The sequence below is a fragment of the Anarhichas minor genome, unplaced genomic scaffold (assembly GCF_050575085.1).
Source record: "Anarhichas minor isolate MPS153535 unplaced genomic scaffold, ASM5057508v1 ptg000073l, whole genome shotgun sequence".
Taxonomy (NCBI): Eukaryota; Metazoa; Chordata; class Actinopteri; order Perciformes; family Anarhichadidae; genus Anarhichas; species Anarhichas minor.
The window spans coordinates 7,244,627-7,261,575 of NW_027466519.1; the positions used below are offsets into that span (position 1 = coordinate 7,244,627).

Sequence of the window (16,949 nt, forward strand, 5' to 3'; positions counted from 1 at the left end):
CACACACACACACACACACACACACACACACACACACACACACACACACGTTGTTGATTATCCGTCTCAAAACGCTAAAGTGATAAAAAGGTAATTGAACTTAATTAAAACATAACTGATGCTTCGCTGTGATTGGACAAAGACTGACGATGTTTCTACATCTCTCTGAGTTCAGTTCAGTTCACAGATGCTTTACTGTGAGGTCCGTGGTTCAAAAGACTTCTCAGCCCATTAACACCAGTGCACCTAAGCTTTAGCTTCTTCCAAAATCTAGTATGGAGTCACTACTTTCTACAATATCGGCGCACGGCAACTACAACATGGTTCAAGTTAGGAAAAAATATATAGTTACTGTAAATAAACTATTGTTAAAAATAGCTAAATTCAAAAAATTCGGAGCATTTCTGTCATCTCTCGATCCACCTCGATATGTAAAGGACACACTGCCTCCTGCATTGGCACTAGAAATAAATCATGAAGGCAGAATGGTGGAATATTCTGCACGTTGCTGATGGATTACTTTGTATGGAGGAGATGATGTCACTGCAATAACTTTCCAGAGTTATGAACACGTGTCTCATGATAAAACATTGTGCAGATTTGGCTAATTCTGGTCTGCGTGTGTTGTTTAAGGGGGTTTGTCTTTTTCACACACACACACACACACACCCTATAACTCAACTGTCCGAGGCGAGAGAATGAGAAAGAGAGAGGCGCAGGAGCCGAAGGAGGTGGAGGAGGGGTGGGTGACAGGGGGGAGGAGGAGGCGTTCCGCCCTGCTCCAAGGTCAAGCTTGTCATGTCAGCCATGACACATAGCTCCCAGCATGCCTTGTTAACCTCCAGGATCCCGTCCTCTCCTCCTTCTGTTGCTCTCTCTCTCCTCCTCTGTTTAAAACATGTACTTCCTGCCCTGTTTGTTTTAAATCACAGTGGGCTCGACTCTTTTTTTTTTTTAACTTTAATTCCTTTTGCATTTTGATTATTTGTTGTTTCTTTAAGAACTATTGACACAATTATCAAAAGAATATTTTTTACTTCATGGTTTTTCTGGTAAGATGAGGCAGGTTGGTTTCACTTTCACACATTTCAGAATTGTGTTTTTATTTTTAGATTTGTTAAAAAGCAGCAGGAAGGCTTCCCACCTGATCAGTGTGTGCTATTTTTAATAATTAATATATATATATATATATATATATATATATATATATATATATATATATATATATATATATATATATATATATATATATATATATATATATATATATATATATATATATATATATATAAATAACTTTTTTGTATTTTATTGTTTTAAAAGTTTAACTAAAACTAATGTGTGAATATGTGAAAAACAAGTAAAACAAACAAACAAACACAAATGGAAAATGAAAAGTAAGAATGACGAAGAGGAGGCAGAGAAGAAGGGGATGTAGCAGGAGAGGTAAAAAGGGGGAGTTGAGGAAAAGGAGCGGCGGGAGGAGAGGCGGAGGATGAGGGAGGAGGAGAGGTGATGGAGAGACATATGCAAAAAGAAAAGAAAAAAGGGTTAGGAGGAGGAGACGAGAGGACGACAAGAAAAGCGAATGAGGCGGAGCTTTAACAACAGCAGGTTCATGAGTTAAAAGAAGACGGATATACTGAACTTAAGGAGCCATTCAGTGATCAAAGACGCACACACAAAAAATGTGTGTGTGTGTTCATGCGTGCGTGAGGGCGAACAATGCTGGGGACTTTGTTTAATCAAGTGTGTGTGGATATGAGAGTGTAAAGTGTGTGTAGAGCCCCTCTCTATCCAAGCAGCCCCCCCTCTCCCCAGGTGGACTCTTTCTCCATGCCCAGCCACGCAGGCTCTCTCCCGGGCCCCTTACCGCCCCTTTTCTCCCCCTCTTGCAGCTCTGGAAGTCTTCCACCTCAGAGATTAAAGCGTATTGTCCGATAGTATTTCTGCGCAGCACGTCCTGTGTTTTACAGGTGTTGGTTGTTATATTCTTGAAACTTTGGACAGAGGCGAGCTGTTCCCCCCCCCCCCAACTTTCATGCTAAGCTATGCTAATCATGTCCCTATTCAACACACCTGAGACCTGAGAGTGATATTGACCTTGGAAGCTAATGAGTATTTCCCAAAAATGTCGAACGGCTCCTTTAAAGTGAAAAGCGGCTGATTTAATACGGCAGCGATGACAAAGACAATGTGGACAGTATACATCTCTTCCTCTGAGTGCAGGTTAACAACTCGGCCTGTGTCCGCGGTGTTAAAGCCTTTTAAACGCCTCCAAGAGAGCTACAAAGGTCAGCCCCATGCTGCGACGGTGGGACTCGGTGACATTTCCTCTCACTAAAAGCTAATGGATAAATACAGGTGTCTTCCTTCAAACAGCGACCACTCTGCTGCCGGAGAGGATGAGCTGAGGGACAGACGGACACACAGAGAGGGAGACTTAAGAGGACTACAGAGGGCCTATTTGATGACAGTGTCAACAGTGTGAAATAGGCCCGATCGCTCCATTTATGTCGCGCTGCTCGTCCCATGTGAGGGACAACAGAGTGACAGAGTGAGTGTGTGAGAGGTGGACAGTGTACAGCAGGGGTAAGCAACCTTTGGCACGCGGTAGCTTAACAGATGAGACTCTGCCTGTGATTGGCTACTTGCCGCCTCCTTCGCAGAAGTGTTGAGTTTATTGCTGACGAACAGGATCGGTGGAGGGTTGTAGGGTTATTGATTTCAACTCCGATGTGGCCGTTCTTCTTGTATGGTGCTATAATTATAATGTCCGTTATGGGAGAGAAATGTTTCTCAAAAATGCCGATGTGGCTGGATTACAGATCTGTTGAAGATTTTAATTTTGATGGGGTGTCATGAAACCCGATGTTAACACTGATAAACAAGAAAAATAAAAAAATGGGTCTTCCTTGACAATCTGTTGTCCCAATTACACAAATCCCATGCCGTCTATGTGTTGTGGACCTTATGACTGTATATCTCTAGTGATTGATTGAGGCCCTGGAGCATATTTAGTACATTTTTGATGGTGCCGATGTCGTCAACTGTCCACTCAGCTCCTTGGGTGCTGCATCCGAGAACATTGAAGCTGCAATGAAGGTCAGAGTCGGTGTGGATCTAATGGATGGATGCTTCAGTTGAGCTTACGCAATGCTGACGCCCAACTTCCAAGGAGAATTCCCAGCTTGAGAACAATCTAAAGATCTTTGTTGAGTTCCCATGTTGAGCAGCATTTGCTGTGGACATGGTCTTGACTTTAGAGGGACCTGATTTGAGTATTAAATAATGGGAAAATATCCGTCACCCTCCTCTCAATACATTAGTGCTACTGCTCGTTAGCTTCGGTTTGCACAGACAGTTTTTACAGGAAGGTAAAATGTTGAGTTTTGAGTTCCAAATGTAATTTTTGGTGGTCAACAATAGAACCAGAGATTCAAAGGACTTCTCCAGAGGATTCAACACATTCCCAGACTTTCCCGTGATATTCCAGGACGGGCAGGAGTCATCTTACTCTCTGTTCCAGTCGGATCAGATTCAATGACCCTTTAACCTCGCTCTATCTCTCCGTCTCTGCCCCCGCCCACTCCTTCCTCCCCCTGAGGTCACCGGCCCATCACTCCCCCACCACCCCAACCCACCCCCCACCCCACCCCCCACCTGCGGTACTGCTGTGGTAACACAACACTGACTGGTGCCCGTTTCCATGGCAACCGTTCCCCTGAGAAACCCCCAGCATCCTCACCAACCACAAGGCGACTACCGAACACACAAACACACACACACACACACACACACACACACACACACAGCGTTTCGGTAGGCTGTTCCTAGAAAAGGAGGTGGAGATTCACCTTTCTTCCCATCAGCAGGTGTAACTATAGACAGAGAGAGTGACCAGGGAACACAAGACAGAGGAAAAAGATAGTGAAGAGAAGGAAAAGACAAATGGATAGAGAGCGGGTGATGGATTGATATTTTTAGATCTAGAAGTAGGTCTTGTGTTGCTTTCATTGACCGCTCCCAGCTCTAGAAACATTATTTCTATCATAGCTCTGTAGGAGGGATTCAAAAATGGGCACACTTTTCCTACAAAGCTACCTAGCCACTTTAGAATATCCACGAAAAACAAAGGCAGAGAAACATCTCTTGAATCAACATGAAAAACATTAAGCAAACTGATTGTAGAAACCACTACCAGGACTATAATGGCAAATGGTAAATGGACTTGTATGTCATTCACCCACTCACACCCATTCATACACTGATAGCAGGGATCAAACCGCTGATCTTCTGATTGAAGGACGACCTGCTCTACCACTGAGCCACAGTCGCCCATGAAATAAGGTGGGAAGGGCGGAAATGTCAGGACTGATTCTGGGCTAATGGAATAACGGCCACTACCAACAGAAATCAGCTAACATGAACATGTCAGACTAAATGAATGAAACGAAATTGACATGTAGTCTGATTATCAGGTCAGGACTTGGATTTAGAATGTTGGGTGCATCATGAGCTGGAAAGCGGGTATAGGCGGAGACCTAGGCGTACTGACTCCTAGCATCACAGATCGACTCTAGGGATGTGGAACCTCTCTGGAACTGTAGCGGGATGGAGCGAGAGCGATACCAACTACATATACCCGGGCTCGCCTCTACGCATAGCACTTGTTCTGGAACCAAACTCCTGGACTCTTGACTTGTCCAGAGTGATAGGTGTTGGGAGGGTGTGGGGATACTCAAAAGCCCCCGGATGAGCACCGCTGTGAGGAAGTCTCTGACTGTTGTTTCTGCACCGAACAGCAGCTCAAAATACCCGGCCATATTGTCCTGGAAAAGGATACTGTCTGGAGACTATAGTTCTGCTGGGGGACTTCAACCGTCACATGGGCAATGATGGAGAAACGGCCTCCTTGATCTGAAGCTGAGCGGTGTTTCCTGGTTGGACTTCTGTACTAGTCATGGATTGGCCATACAAAACACAAGAACACCCTAGGCCAACAATCAACGACCCACTTTGTGGTTGTATCATCAGATCTGCTGCCGTGTGTCTTTGATACTCAAGTGAAGAGAGGTGCAGAGGGTTTGCAGCTGTGCTCGTTGCCGAAGCAAAAACCCGGGCGTTGGAGGAATTGGGGATGAGATTTGATTCGATACTCTCGTTAAATATCCTGATATCAATACTGAAACCATACCACGGCATAGACCTGAACATGTTTCGGAGTATGTGTAAAGAAACTGAGTTGTAAACAAATACTGTCATTTGGTAACATAAAAAAATCAAGAAGATCCAGCACAACTAAATACAGATTTCCTCCTCTCAGAAGAGGTAGTGTGAGGTACTTACGGGAGCTGACGGTGTCCACATACTGAGGTAGGTAGGGAGCCCACAAGTCGATGGTGTCCTTACGTCCGGATTGGCCAATCCTCCTCAACTCAGCCAGGAGGAGCGCTTGTGCTGCTTCTCGCACCTAAAACCGCACAGAGGGTAAAGTTATGATTGCTGCTATTCTAATCATAATTTTTCAGTCTTCTATAGAGGGTCTTCAGGTAAGCAGCCATGTTGAAGGTCATGCTTGATTTGTTTTAATAAACGGACATGATTCATGTGTTGGATGGTAAATAGTAGGGGACACAACTGAGATACAGACACATTTTCTGTTGATAATTTAGAGTATATAAATATAATTCTCAGGAGACAGGGTTGGTGCAGGCAGCTTGGCTTGGACCTGTGCGTACAATATGTGTGTGTGTGTGTGTGTGTGTGTGTGTGTGTGTGTGTGTTTGTGTGTGTTACCTCCAGACAGCGGTCCTGCCATCGTCTCGCCAACATCTCCAGCAGAGGAGGTCTGAACTTGTCCAGGCCGAGGAGGTCAGGGAGCATCACACAGTGCATGGCTGCCAGCTGGCTCCAACCTGCACACAGACACACGCACACACACACACACACAGTTAGAAAAGACTACAGGTAGGGCCAGTGGATAAAGCTACAGTCCAAAGCCTTTCATGTGCTCATACACACGTCTCACTTCCTGTCACATAAAAACACTTTTTTCTTTTCATATTATACGAGACAATATGAAATCGTTGGGACAGAACAAACATTCTGATGACTCTACTGTTTTCTGATTTTGTGTACAAGTGGCTCTTTTGTTGTTTGTACGAGTGCTTCTCAAGAAAGAACACCACAGGCCAAGCATTCAGCCCCTTGTGAACAGGCATGTTATGAATGGGCACTGCACAAATCACCTGACTGATCAAACACTTTGCATAGCCTTGCATCCGTTATTAAACTTGCACATAAACACCCAGCAGACATGAGACTGATATCAATCTTCTCAAGTCACACTTGGAAAGACACCAAATAAGGGCATTCCCCATAATGTTAAATTCCTTTTGGATTGTATGAAGTGCTATTTTTTTTTTTAATGCCCCTTCAGGCTGAAAACAACTGTTTCCACATGACAGCAGTGAGTTTCTCACACACACACACACACACACACACACACACACACACACACACACACACACACACACACACACACACACACACACACACACACACACACACACACACACACACACACACACACACACACACACACACACACACACACACACACACACACACACGGCAATATTGTTGGTAAATACTTGCAGTCATGGTTAGAGCAAAGTTAGTATTTCTGCTAACCAGAGCCTGATCATGTTTGATGGTATTCCACAGGTAAACAACAGATACACAGCACTGCATAGTCGGACTGACAAAAGCCTCATAACGATACCGTGGCATGATGAACTTCAGTGTGTTTTATTTCATTCAGCATCACTACAATGTGTGCAGGACTTTACTTGAAACCAGAGGAAATGTTAGAAAACCTTGCAGGTTTATGGGTGTTATACATTACACATTTTTACCAGAATGACTGAAGAGAACTAACATTCAAAATGTCTTGGTATCGCTTTAACAGGGCACAAATCACACTGTATCAGTCTGAGCCGAGGTCATGGCAAGTATTTATATTTTACACCAAACACCAGAGAAATGTACACCAGCTTTTACACGTCTGTGACAAAAGATGGACTTAAATGTTTAGTCGCTGATACTCAACATAAACCAAGCACCTTATTCACATATATTGCTTTAATATATGTTTTCCAAGGATGTATGTGAAATGACCTTGAATGGACAGTGAACCGCTTTTAGGCCGGAAAGAAATTTCATACAAATTTCTTTTCCAGGGGCACCATGTAAACTTACCTCCGCCATCGACATACACAGGAAAAACTCACACGGTTAGGCGTATTACACACACATCACATTCATGTAGGGGTGGACATATTGTGATAAGAATATATATATGAATATATTTAGTCACGTCGTCTCCGTATCGACAATCCGAAAAGCATAATCAGTCAACCTCTAGTTGCAACATTTGCATCACTGTCGTGCAGAAACTTTGAATGTTAAAACAAAATGAAAGTTGAATCATTTTCTAAGATTTGTTCCTAAAAATCAAATCTATGAGCTACAGCTGTGAAATTGTTGAGATGAATTTGATTATACAGAGACAAGATGTTTCACTGTATGCCACTTTAATGACTTATGTTATCAAGTTATTGTAAGCAACAATTGTAGTTGACAATGACCAATGTAGTAGATGCCTTTAATACAGCTAACACAACAGCTATAACGGCCAACTACTTCTTCTACCGTAGCTGCTAATAACAGCTATTCCTGTTGCTGCTAATACTAATGTTGCTGTTAACAGCAACTGCTACTACTGCTAATACTGCTAATACTGCTGCTAATACTACTACTACTACTGCTGCTGCTGCTGCTGCTGCCAACAACAACAATCCCTTCTGGTACATCCTCTTCTACACTGTGGCGGATCTCCTCGCACAAACTTTATTAAAAGAAAGTATCCATTTTGTTTTGTTCTTGTTCTTGACCAACCAGCTAGAGGTGCATACGCAACCGAATTAGGCGAGGAAGGGAACTGGAGCATGCACAGTCGGCGCGCCTGCTATGTGTAGAGTCGGCCATAAACGGGACACAAATTTTGGGCTGCACACTGGCGTCCACTTGGGGTGCCTGCAGACATGTGCTGAAGATGACATTTACCAAATTTTGCTACATTATGCATTTTTTTCTCTCTTTTTTTTTTTACTGGATTATAAATAAATCATTTCCACCATTCTTCGAAAAAATCTTAATTTTAGAAATACGTAGGGGATAAGAAACATGGCTAGCTCATACAAATATTGCAGAACTGGTTCTCATGACCAAGTCGGTCCAAGACATTAAAAACACTCGACCAGTTACTGTGTTGTTTTGCAGCATTTGCATTTGGAGACCAAAAACTATCAATTTCTGACTGGATTAAAAGTGGACTGACCTCAGCTATGACAGACAGACAGACAAACAGACAGAGCTGTACACCAAAACAAGGACAAAGACACTTCAAGAAACTGGAGCGAGAATCCTGAGATGAAAACCTAAACTAACATTCACTGCAGGAAAAAGTAAGACTGCTGCAAGAAAAGAGGTGACGAGACCCAATAAGGAGTGGAACGGGGGGGGGGGGGGGGGGGAGGGAGGAGCTGGAAATGACTAACTAATGGAGTGAAGAGAAGAAAGGTGAAGAATTGTGATGACATGGAGAGAGAGCGAGAGAGCGTCAAGAGAACAAAGAAAAAACAGAACTACGTATGGAGGGTGACAAAAATACAAATGTGATGGAGAAAAGGAACCAAAGGAAAGACAGAAGGAAGTGATGTAGGAAAGAAGATCTAGGAAGCAGAAGATCTCCAAAGACTGGCGATTTAAGAAACTGAAAAAGAGTATGGCTGCTAGACTGTCCCTAAGCGGTACCAGTCGGGTCAGTCTGTACCTTCGTTGACTGAGGGGATGTAATGAGAAGCAGGGCTAGGGCTCGGAGAGCCAGGGGGCCTCTGAGGAAGGCCCCCAGGGGCCCCAGCAGTGGTAGCAGCAGCAACTGTGCAGCAACTGTTGGTTGTGACAGCAGCTTGCAAAGGAAAAGAAGGAGAGAAATATACAAGAAGGAAAGAACAGGTTAGGAAGTTATAAATACATACACAAAATGGAGATTAGTGGTGGGCAGGAGAGAAGAAAAGGTTTTTACAACACTTCTGAATAGCAAACAAAAGCAGGTACTAGGAAAAGAAGTAAGGAAGCCACTGCAAGAAAGTTAGTAATAAGTTAAGAAAAAATGCATTTCAAATTATCTTTACACGAATGGCAAGTTAGGTTGGACTTACATCCACGATGCCAAAACGATCCGTGGACCCAAAACAAGAACATCGTTACTGGTTACTGATTGAATTAATTCAGGTTTTTACAACAGAAAACACCAAATACTGTTACAAAAACCGTTCAATACCTGCATATGCAAAAGTATGGTTAAAGAGACCGTTCAACCAAAGATACATATTTTTCCTTTTGCCTGCCTCAACAGCAATGCTGGAAAGAGACATTGCTGTCGAGTTTTTCAATTTTTTCTCTTTTTGGCACATTGAGCTCCACAAGCCGAGTGCCTTAAAGTCGCACTATATTGGAGAGAAGGCGGACATCCCTACAGCCAATACCTCCAAAAGTAGGCAACTCGCACCCAAACAATATAGTTTGATAAATACCACTACAAGAGGGAAAATATGTGTTTTTGATTTCGGGGCTAACTGTCCCTTTAAGGTTACGGAAAAATGGTAGTTATGCTAAATAAACCATGGTTATGTGGTTACGGTTAGGGAAAAATTGTGGTTATAGTTTAAAACAAAAAGCAGAAAATAATTGCAGGTGTGTGAGCTGCAGTCTCCGATATGAACCCTGATAGATATGTTACACCCCTCTGTGGTAATAACACACAGTTGCATTGAATGTTAGCACTGGATATATTCCTTGTTTAGCTGAATCATCCAATGAAAATAAATCACCGGGTTGCAGGACTTAGTGGAAAGTTGCATAAAGTCATATTTAACGGATTACATTAAATACAGTTGATGCTTTTCTTCCGGTAAAAAGAGAAGTTTGTAAAACCACATGAATGTCAAAATAAAGCACCAGTGAAACAAAGATGATATTTTATTTCCCAGCAAGCACTTGGTGAAGCCATGAGGAAAAGGGTGGAAGGGTGAAAAAATCCTGAGGTTTCAGACTGTGGCACTAGCATTTTATGAACCCATATTTATTAGAAAACAATATTAAAACAAACCAATATACAGTATGTGTAAACAAGGTAAAAATATTATCTGCTGGTTCAAATTGCAATAAGAATAAAGATTAGATTTTTCTTCAATCTAGGGCCAGAAACCAGAAACCTTTATACTGGTGAGATAGAATGATTAATATGTTGTTTCAACACTTTCATTTTTGAGCCTTTTTGCTAACAAAAGACAGAAAGTCCAGCTGTGCTCTAAAAAGTAAAGTCACGTCTTAAACATGTATACAATTTGTGACATTTCAAAGCAGTCATATGCAGTACACACACACACACCAATACTGCTCACATAAAAGCAGTTACAAATCTAAAAACTGTCAATAAAACTGTCCAGCTGCCACACAGGAAACATGGAACACAACAGGACAGGACAGAGAAAACGGTTCGAGCAACATTGCATCAGTTGGAAGTAAAGAAGAAAAAAGAAAAAAAAACAAGAGAAAGTGCACAAATACAAAAGAGAGATCGACTGATAGTACAGTCAAAGACATATTGAAGAGAGAGAGAGAGTGTTTCTGAAGCCATGCCGTGAACGACAGAGTGAAGAGAGAAACAGGAGGGTAGAAGGAAATCAGGAAGATTAAATAAAATCTCATTATATGTATCATCTACTTTAAAAAGCTTGGATATTGGTGGCAACATAAAATAATTATGAACGCTAATGATACTTAAACACTAATTTATACCTTTAGACAATTAATAAAACTCAGGAATTATAAATATAACTTACTCATGCTACTGTAAGTACAGTATATTAAAATACATTATACGATTCCCTTGTGTTTTGAGTTAAATATTAAACCATGACTTTATTGTAATGAAACATCTTCATGTGTATCACATGTAAAGTTGTTCCTCACTAAACCGTTAGAGATGTTGCCCGGGTCAGAGCATGCTGTCGTTGAGTCCCAGTTCAAAGCTTACAGTCCTGGGAAATAAACATCAGTGCACCAGAAACAAATCATACTGATAAAATAAATGCATTATCTCTTTATTATGTCTAACAGGCTCAAGCATGTGTGATGACTGTATGCTCAAGGACCTCTCGTGGTTATATATCGTCATGGACTGCTGACACCTTGCTCCTTTAAAGCAGCCAGTGATCAACAACTGCTTCAGTAGCAAAAGGCATTTCTGGCAACATTTTGACGTGTCTCAAAATCTCAAAATGAGACCAAACTGAAGTTTGAACCGCAGCATCTGCAGATTGATTCCATTATTCCTAAACACACAATTCTTAAATCCTTTTGAAAGAGTGAATGTTGAGTGTAGCTTCCGGCCTGCAGATCTTTTTACCAGCTTGATTATTGAAGGAGGCCAAACTGGCTTCATGAAAAGGATGAAAGAAATGTGTGAGAATTGTCTACTGCTTTCTAATAATCTAAAAGTTTGGCTTCTGATGAAAGGGTTTTAAAGACAATCCTCAGACGTGAAAACATTCATGTAAACATGAGGTGCTAAGCCAATGCAAATAATGCTCGGATGACAGTATTAAGATCATAAAAACAATCCAATATGGAGACGATACTTCAGTATTCATATCTAACGTGAGAAGTCAGGGAGCTGTAACTTCTTGAGGCATTAAAAGTCAGATCATGTTCACACTAATGCAGATAAATATTATCCACACTGACATGCCTGTCAAATATACTTTAGTTTAATTAGGCCTCGCAACAACAATAACAAAATGGTGGCAAACGTCACACCACATGACACGAATATGGAATCAGCACCTTAGTGAAAGGTATGCCTTACACTTTCCTAAAGCTGAAGGTGACATCTTGAAATAATTGGTTTTGTCCAACTTACAGTCCAAAACTCAAAGATATTCAATGTATCTTCACTTCAGACAAAGAGAAACAGTGTATCCGCACAACTGAAGGGCTGGAACATGGTCACAATTCTTGCAAAAGAAAAAGATTTAAATGGTTAATCAGTTATCAAAATAGTACATTTTCTGTCAATTGACCAGCTCATTAAGCAATTAATTGCTACAGCTCCGGTTGGAAGCAACAAAGTTTGGATTACGTGTTTTCTAGGATTTCTTAAAATACGTTTACAGCAGTACATCTCTTTGCTCCTATGCTGGTACTCCTCTCCGTTTCTCCAAACTCCATCTACTGGAGGTAACACACCGACTATGGAGAAGGACCTCATACAACCACACTTTAATATCTTGCACTATCCCTTTCAAGGAAAATTCCTTGCTTATTGCAACTTCTGTGTATTTTTTTTTACATAGTTTGGTCCATCATTTCTGGCCCAGAGGTGAGTAAAATGTTATCATCGATAGAAAGGATGGCCAAAACTATGGAAATTAGATCTATGTTGCAATAAACCTGAATTATCTTTAGTTCCCTCCACTGGGGAAAGTGTCTTTGAGATCAGCTGGCAGTGTGTGGTCAAAGGGCCGAAACAGAGACAAATAAAGATTTTCTTTTCTTAAAAGGTATCTGAATGAGTGTGGACATGATTGTAAGTAACTGTAAGATGTGTTTAGGTAAGTTAAATGATGTGCAGACACCCCGCTCTCTCTGTTAATCTGACAGTAAATGCTGCAGTATATTAGAGGGGCCTCCTCATTTATTTCCATGTGAAAAGAGACGGTGAACAGGGTTAACAGCTCTCCTTCACAAAGCCTCCGACACACACACACGCACACACACGCACACACACGCACACACACACACACACCAGGTTGGAGTAGCTGGCTGAGCAGAGGTCACGGCAGAGCGTTCCCCCTGAATGCTGGTGAATAGGCGTGTGGCGTGAATAAGTCCACACGCTTGTCACGCTTGGCCTCCATTAAGGCGTGACAATAGCACTAAAACCCCCGCCTCCCCCGACAACCGAGGGTGCCACCCATGGCATATGCATGTGTGTGTGTGTGTGACTGTATTCACATAGATTTGATTTCGGTGTGTGTGTGTATTTGTAGGTATTGAGCTTGAGGTAGTGTGGTAGGTAGCTGTGTGTGTGTGTGTGTGTGTGTGTGTGTGTGTGTGTGGTAGGCAGATGGTGACGGCTGGTTAAAATATCCCCGACAGTGAACCAGAGCAGGTTTCTCTCTGCAAAGAAAGACCTTTTTCCCCCACCTTTACTAAGTGAAATTCTCCTTTCTCTCCATTTCTTCTTTCTTTCTTTCCTTCCTTCCTTCCATCTCTTTTGATGATTCATCCACCTCTCTTTTGTTGGTAACGGTAAGAAATGTGGTACATGGAACAGACTATGTTAAGTCAAAAAATGTCCGACGTGCTCTCGTTCCTGTTTCCAACAAGTGCTCCACGCTAAAAAGACAAAAAAAAATGTTTTTTCTGATCTGCCGCTGCTATAGTTGATGTTTGGTTATTGCTTGGTTAAGGTTGGAGACAGATTGGGGTCAAGGTTCAAACAAACCAACGTCGATTGTTGGACGGGGAAGGGACCGACCACCCATCCACCCATCCAACCAACCTCTCATCTGTCTGTCCGTCCATCCATCCATCCATCCATCCATCCTCCCATCCATCCACCCTCTCATCCAGGTTGATGAAAGGTTTTGCTTTTTATTTTGCTCCTGACAGATAACAGCTTACCTGTCAGGTTAGCATACACATTATTGTTTTTAGATATTTGAACACAACGCAGCTTTTTCTTGTGAGGACAGTCTGAATATTTCCAGTGTAAATCTCTCAACTTGAAAGAATTGAGGCCGCCAAAGTGAATGTGAATCAGCCTCCCACACAAAGGTTCCACTGAGCAGGGCGGAGAACCCCATAACCCCCATGTGAGTACAGACTGAGGTTAAACTGTGTAGCTCCCAGCATTACTAAAGTCTTTCACAGGTACAAGCTAGTGTTGAGAGAGGGGAGATCAGATGCTACGCTGCAGTCAGAGGTTTGTACTGTAGCACTGTAGGTGGGTCAACTCCACCCGCATGTCAAAAGCAGCATATTGTCCCTTTAAAGAGTTGCTGACCTAGCCGGCAGCAGCAGCCTCCTCCTGTGATATGTCAGGTTTTTTTTTTCTATAACTCTCTGTGGGTTTTATTGCCGGTGGGCTGCATTATCAAACCCCCGCCTCTCCTCCCTCCCACCATCCCCCGCAGGGCCCCGGGGGTGTGTGAAGCGAGCGTCCCCCTCCCTTTTTGTAGTTACCTTGTTTGATCTGGGCCTGTACCGCCGGGTTGGAGGGCTGAGGGGGGGCAGCCAGCGTCCTGCGTGGAGTCTCCGGGGTTCCTCCTGGTCTGGGAGGCCTGGAGGAGGATCACAAAGAGGAGGCATGAAATATTAAAGGAGCAGGGAGGCGAGAGGAGGGCTAACGCACACACACCAAAATACAAAGAAACACACTCACAGAAACACATACATACATAAAACAAGTTCGCACAAACAACCTTTTTTTTCATTTCTATTTCCCGAAACCAACTGCTTGACTCAGAGTGTGTGTGTGTGTGTGTGTGTGTGTGTGTGTGTGTGTGTGTGTGTGTGTGTGTGTGTGTGCGTGCGCGCGCTCTCTCAGGCTCCAGCCTATTGAATTTTGGGTGGACGACACAATCCTGCGTCTGAACAGACTGGAGGCGTCTAACTTTCAGAGACACGCAAACACTTCCAATACAACAATCAATGCAGTGATCAATAACGTTTCCAGGCAACAAGCAGGCCAGGGAGCTCTACTATTAGCAGTTGATAATGCTCCCAAAAAAAAAAAGTAACAAGAGGATGTTACAAAGTGTTAGTATGGAGGTAAATGAATGTCACTACAAACAGGGCAGAATCAGTTGCACATCTTTTTTTTTGTCCAGATGCTAAACCGTGAGCAGCACCAGTGGTTCACCAACATGTAGCAAAATAAAGCAATATGACACAATTATCATTCTCAAAAGAGCATATGAAAGAAAAGTAGAAGTAATAACATTTTGAAAGCGTTTCAGTCGTCTGTACTGTCAAAACAATCCCATTAGTTGGACAGTTTGATGGTTTGCAGACAACATCTGATCAGACTAAAGTCCATCGCTCTCACACGATTGGTTTTTACGCCATCACAAACAAGAACAGATAGTAAGGCGGAAGTTATAGTTCGCAAGCTTTCAGTTAAGATCTTCATACACCGTTGGCATTTTTTGTGTGCGATTAATTTACTCGTTAAAATGCGTTTCCGAACTGTTGTCTTTGTCGTGAATACATGAATCCGAAAAAGTGATGGGGTATTTTCTGAGCTTTCGCACCACAAATAAAGGCATCAACCAATCACGCTGTGTGGAAGCCAAGACGGCAAACTTTATTACTCCTTTCAACCTTGACAAAGGCAGCGCAGACCAGATCCACTCCTTCCGTTCTTACCTTTCACAATAAAAGCTCTAGTACACAGTAGTTTAAGCTAAACAACAGTCAGACTCTAATCTGGGCCAATTGGATCTTGGTGGTTAGCCCTCTGCCTGCACAAATCTATTCAAACCTTTTATTGAAAAAGTCTTGCAACTGTCGCAAATTGGCATCTCTGCCGGTATGAATAGTATATTTATTTTATGGATCTACACAACTCACATGGGACGTGTATTCATGTCGGAAATTCAAGAAAAAAAAAATAATAAATCACACACACACTTTATTCTATAGCGAATATCCAGTGTGAACGATTCAGAGGAACAGAGCACAAGAACATGTGCACCTGCATGACACACACACACACACACACACACCTTTGTGTCAATGTGGCTCACAAAACACAAAGAAACAGTCTCAGCAACAAGCACGAGAACGATGCCAAAAAATATTCCAGTAAAACCAAATTAACAACAGTTAATACGATTGTAAAGTACAGGTTTATGTACAATATGTGGCTTTAGGAGTCTGACTTTTTCAGCACTAAACTCTCCGGTTATGTTTCAGCTCGACTGAGCTGCAGCGGCTGGAGAGAACAGCTCATAAAATAACATAATAACAACAGAAATAATTCAAGATTTTTCAGAGATCATTTTCACATTGAAGAAACTGCAGGTGGCGTGTGCTCACGTCACTTGTTGGACATCAGGCTGAAAAGATTCAGTACGCGGCTCGTCAGTACGATGTTATCGGAGCGCTGCTTTTTGTATCTGCATGTGTGTATAAGCTGGAAAATGGGGGTTGGGGCTGTTATCTAAATAAAATCTAAATCCACCCATTTCAATTGATTCAATTCCAACAAAAAAAAACTCACTCACTTCGAATATGTGCACAGAGTGTTTAACGTGCCTCAGGTGTGAATGGACGTTGAGAATCTAAATGGTGAAGAGCTTAGTGTTTTCACGTCGTCTAATACGATCGTCTAATCATGGTTTTTGATCATTGATCCCTCTTTGTTTAGGGCTTCATTTATCTATAGAAAGAAATATTGGCCGAGACACACGTGATGCTAAGCTGTTGTTTCTGAATCATCGGCCGCGCTGTATGCACGGCGCTGTCCAGGGTCCTGAAACGGACACCTTCATTGGTAAAAAAAACAAACTGAAGCAACCTGATGTTTGAATCCAGTCCAGTTAGGAAGAAGTGTTAGCCTGCTGGCTTTTCATGATTGTAAACAGAACTTCAATCCACAGACAGAAGGGAAACGGGAGGTTGAGATGCAAGTTTCCCGGAGAACTGTTCATAAATGAAAACGCTTCGATCGTCCTACGTTCCTCGTGAGTGCTTTGAATCATGTTCTTTGATTTTGAAACTGGAGCCTCATGTTATTTAGCCTTTGAGGC

The 16,949-nt window shown here is 42.4% G+C and overlaps 1 protein-coding gene across 7 annotated transcripts in view; it reads right to left on the reverse strand.

Moving 5' to 3' along the window:
- The window catches only part of wdr7 (WD repeat domain 7), a 104,975-nt gene that overhangs the window by 55,007 nt on the left and 33,019 nt on the right, over positions 1-16,949 (reverse strand). For all 7 annotated transcript variants that reach the window (XR_012947864.1, XM_076079908.1, XM_076079907.1 and 4 more), the window contains 3 exons: positions 14,380-14,477; positions 5,800-5,918; positions 5,350-5,473 (listed from right to left, as the gene is read on the reverse strand). Coding sequence is in view for 6 of the 7 variants with exons in the window: in XM_076079908.1 (XP_075936023.1) it covers positions 5,350-5,473; positions 5,800-5,918; positions 14,380-14,477 (341 nt within the window). In the remaining variant the exon portion in view is untranslated. The remainder of the gene's footprint in view (positions 1-5,349; positions 5,474-5,799; positions 5,919-14,379; positions 14,478-16,949) is intronic.